The 4,464-nt window shown below is 38.5% G+C and overlaps 1 protein-coding gene across 1 annotated transcript; it reads left to right on the plus strand.

Annotated features, from left to right (window-relative positions):
- Window positions 1–469: 469 nt before the first annotated feature.
- RB195_015424 (uncharacterized protein) lies at window positions 470–3,866 on the plus strand (the record flags this gene model as incomplete). The annotated part of the gene is made up of 5 exons (XM_013445708.2): window positions 470–590; window positions 643–761; window positions 2,000–2,097; window positions 3,547–3,667; window positions 3,768–3,866. The coding sequence occupies 5 exons, from the start codon at window positions 470–472 to the stop codon at window positions 3,864–3,866; spliced, it is 558 nt and encodes a 185-aa protein (XP_013301162.2).
- Between the last annotated feature and the right edge of the window lie 598 nt (window positions 3,867–4,464).

The raw sequence follows: 4,464 nt of genomic DNA on the forward strand, positions 1-4,464 counted from the left end.
GCTTTCAGTTGAGGATCTTTTGAGGAGCAGAAACAAACTAAACAAGTACTTTAGAGCTAGTACATAATATATTTTAATCGAAAATCTGTATCGTGTGAAATGAAGACTAGTCTATAGTCATCTCACTTTTTCATATTTTTTGAAGAATTTATTCTTGTTCGGATTAAGTTTATTAGCTCGTTAGAGTATGAATCACCACCAATTTTTAACCATTCAAATTCTGTGTATTGTGCTCGCTGAAATGGCGTGATATGCGTCAAGCATGGCTAATTTAGGTGATAAGAGGAGGCAGTGATTTAACTATCAGGACATAGTTACGTTATCAGGACGTTTATAAGGACACCCATTACGGTTCTTCGTTGTCTTTTCGCTAGGCCACTTCTTGTAATTAATGTTGACTCACCCTTCCAGATATCTATGAATGCTTGAAGGAAAATATCCCATTTGTGCACTTATTACCTCTTTAGAAATGCTGATCCTTCTTTTGGCATACGTTGCATCTGCTTTCACTATGCCAATTGACCACGCAGCAAACTGTCCATTTCCTAATGGAACAGATAAAGCTCTTCACTCCTACATTTGTGCGGCAGGTATAGCGAATTTCGATTCGTTAAAAGATAGGTTCGCAATTGCAATTTTCAGGCGAACAGTTCACGGTCAGCTCTATTACAACCACCGACGAAAAGGGTAACAATGTCTATCCGATAGATCCTCGAAAACCATTTGTTCTTCGATTGAATGCATACAATCACGGACAACAGGTTTATTTTACGCTGGTTCAGCTATGGTAGCAGTAAGTGTGTTCAAAAGAGTTTAGTCCCTTTAAACATTCTTGAGAGATTTTTATCCACCAAACAAGTTAGTTTAATAGCACAAGTACTCACCCGACTGAATTTGTTCTAGGATCAAAACCGTAGGTTATGAGGTGCAGATCACGTGAGTAAACGCGATCACGCTCAATTTCCTTTAATTGCCCTGAAAAAAGCCGCGAGGAACTCGAGCGAATTTCCGACGAGGCCCCCTACAAGATATCATGAGAGCCAACACAAGCGCTACAAATGGACAATCATTGGGCTTTTGATGCCGTCTTCCCGCTGCTGCCTGCGCGTACGTAAAAGGCTGCTGCTGCTCGCGTTCGTGATATGTTGCTAGATGCCTCGTTATATTATATTCTATCTAAGCAGCAACTGTGTGTGTGTGTTTTTTTTTTGAAGAAAGGATGTTCAAAGGGAAATATGCTTGGAAATAGATACGCGAATGAGTCATAGGAACCCAATCTACCGTTGAGGCTCCCGCAGACCAATCCGACGCCATGGTATTCGTCTCCCTCTCTTTTTTAATTTCTTGACTAAGACACACACAGAGGCACACGCGTGACAGAAAAAGCTAATAAGTTAAGCTAATAAGTTATTATATAGCATGATAGTTTGCAAATTTGAAAGTGTGAATTCACATAAAAGTTTATTTATCCTCACTAAAATGTGATAGAAACTAACTTAGCCTATCAAAGCCAATATACATAACAATAAATACTTGGACAGTGGTGGAAAGGTAGAGTGGTCACCTATCTGATGCATGACGATGTGTCGGTACCCCATCGGTGCGGAGTTTTGCTTTATTACTAAGTATTTTCGTGACACACAGACAAACACACACGTACACATACACGTGCGCATACGTACTAAGCGCGTCGTTATATAGCATGATTATATCAAAAAGCCCGTTTCCCACGCTATTATTCTGAACAGTCGAGGGTAATGTAGTGTGATCGCGTTTATACTCCTGATCTACACTCTTAGCTCTAGGTGCAGTCCCAACATCGCCAATTCTTTGCTATGCTAGCTTCAAAATTACAACAGTTCTAAGATATTTTCTTTTCTTTTGCTTTTGAAAGGAGAAAAATTGTTGAGGAAAGAATTGAGAATTGGGCCAAATAAAACGAGAGTTGTTTCTGCAGTGACTACCATGTCTACCATTTTTACGAACAAAAAAATTGCAGATTGATGACAATAGGGTGAACGTTCGAATATTCGAGTACGAGGCCGGTTTGACAAGTACTGACTGCGTCTGGACGCAAGTACCTACCTTTGGACTGTTGTAAGTTTTGTGAACAGCTTTAGTAAGATTTAAAATTTCCACACTGAACCACTTTTTGAAATCCACAGAAAATTGCTTGCTGATATCAAAGTACAGGTGATTCCAAATCAAGAAGATGATTTCACAAGCGGAAGACAGGAATAATTTCCAAGTAACACACACTCGACTCTAATAATCTACAGGTGAAAATAAGAAATCAAAAAAGAAAGTCGTCCAATGATGGGTTTCTGTTTTAGGTTTTTCGTAATTTCAATACGTCGTTTCTTTTTTCCTTGTTCGGAAGGGTAGTTGAAGTAGAATTTGAAAGTTGAATTCAATATGTTCTAAGATGATTGTTCAGCATGTTTTCAGTCAACTTTTGCTTTTTCTAACAAACATAATAGATCAGATTTTTATGACGTACACGCGTTATCAACTTTTTTTAGAGGAGTAGTTAAGAGATAACTAAACCATGCAACTCCCTTATCACTAAGTACAGTGACGCCTAGATAGACTAAAAAGATAAAGAAGAACTTGATTTATTATTATGGATGTATCACAAAGAATCTTAGTCTCGAGGATTAACACGAAAAATAAGAATAATTTGAAGGGACACGCACGGCTTCCACAGCATAAGAGGTACCAATGTGTTCCTCCTCCACCAACTAAGACCTTCATCCCTCCGAAGTCGATAGATTGGTACCAGACTTGTGTGAAGGGATGAAATCACTAACTTGATAAATCGGCTAGTTCCCGCAACTTATTGCATGAGCTAAACACGTATCCGTAAAAACTCAGACAATTCCGAATTAATATAACCGCGTTGACGCGTGCTCGTGCGGCTTTGACGCGGGATACACTTTAGTGCTAATTTAGTCGTCTTGTTGTAATGGTTATGATTACAACAGTTAATACTTATACTCACTACTGACATTGTTTCTATCAACAAATATTTTCGCTAATATGAGTACTAGTAGTAGTAGTGCTAATATTCGTAGCGAAATATAGGAGAATGAGGAACGCAAAGCATGTTGAACAAAATTTAATTATGAACTAAAGCGAATAAGAAACATCAAATCAATACTCATGGGCCATGTCAGTGCTGGATGTAACAAGTACCAAAATCGACTCAGCTCAGTCAGCTGAGAATATTAAAGACTGACCTAAATGAAGTTCTTGCAGATAAATGAAAAAAATTAATCAGTTGAAAGTGACTTGTCAATCACAAATTAATTGGTCCCAAAAGAATGAGCGGTATGGTTGACCATACTTGCAACGCAGCAAAGCACAACCATAAAGGTGAAATCCTACCTACCATTGCTCTACACTTACCATTTTGAATTGAATATGAAGCTTAGAGAATTGATTAACTGCGAGGATTTCATTTTTTTTCTTCTTTTTCTTTTACAAAGGATTTTTTCAAAAATTAATGATTAGGGTAGAAATCAATGTGAACTCATATCTTTCCAGAAACGGCATCGATGGATGTGATTATGCACACAATTGTCCCCTGACCCATGGAGATCTGACTCTTGATCTTCCCCTGGATCTCACTCAGTTCTCAGCCATCATTAATGTTTTAGCTTCATATGTAAGTGTGTACGGCTCAGATTTTCCTCTACCTGTTTTCTCTGTGTCTTCTTCTTTTCTTCTTATCGCAATGCAATTCCAATTGCAGTTAATTTCTTCAGAGACCATATGAGTTTGAAATCCGGATGTTTAACTGGAACAAGGGAGATACTAAACACGAAGAATTCGCCTGCGTCGTAGCACAAGTGGAACTGATTTGAACGAATTTTTGAATGACCAACATCACAATCAGTACTCAGGATCTGTACGTTAAGTACGTGTACATATGTGTAAAGTGATTGTACTTTAACTGGTTATTTATCTGTGAAGAAATAAATTTTTGAAGATCTCCGATAGCTTCGTTGTAAATGCATCAATATTTGTTTACATGCGTCTTCACAAGCAAAGAAGCAACACTTTAGTACTTAGTAGATCATGGTGCAGGTGTGGCGCAGCCGCTTAGAGGTCCGTTGCACTCACACGGCCGATGTTTCGGAACTGCCTTAGTGCAAACCAAGCTTTTTTCCCTCAGGGGTCGATAAATTGCTGCCAGTGTTGTTTGGGAGGATAAAAACACGGACTTACTTTATCATTACTATTGTGATTAATATGATACGAATAATGATTAGTGGCTGGTAGTCATTGTATAGACCAGCACACGTTCCAAAACCTCAACGATTATGAATTGCAGTAAAACGTTTTGGCGCATCCCACATGATACTCCAGTGAAATAGGACATTGAAGCTCCTTAGCTACCCTGAGAGCCGATATTCAAATCGTTCTTTTCGGATTTTTCATAGAATCTGATGCAAAACTGGC

This window comes from Necator americanus, chromosome V (assembly GCF_031761385.1).
Source record: "Necator americanus strain Aroian chromosome V, whole genome shotgun sequence".
Taxonomy (NCBI): domain Eukaryota; kingdom Metazoa; phylum Nematoda; class Chromadorea; order Rhabditida; family Ancylostomatidae; genus Necator; species Necator americanus.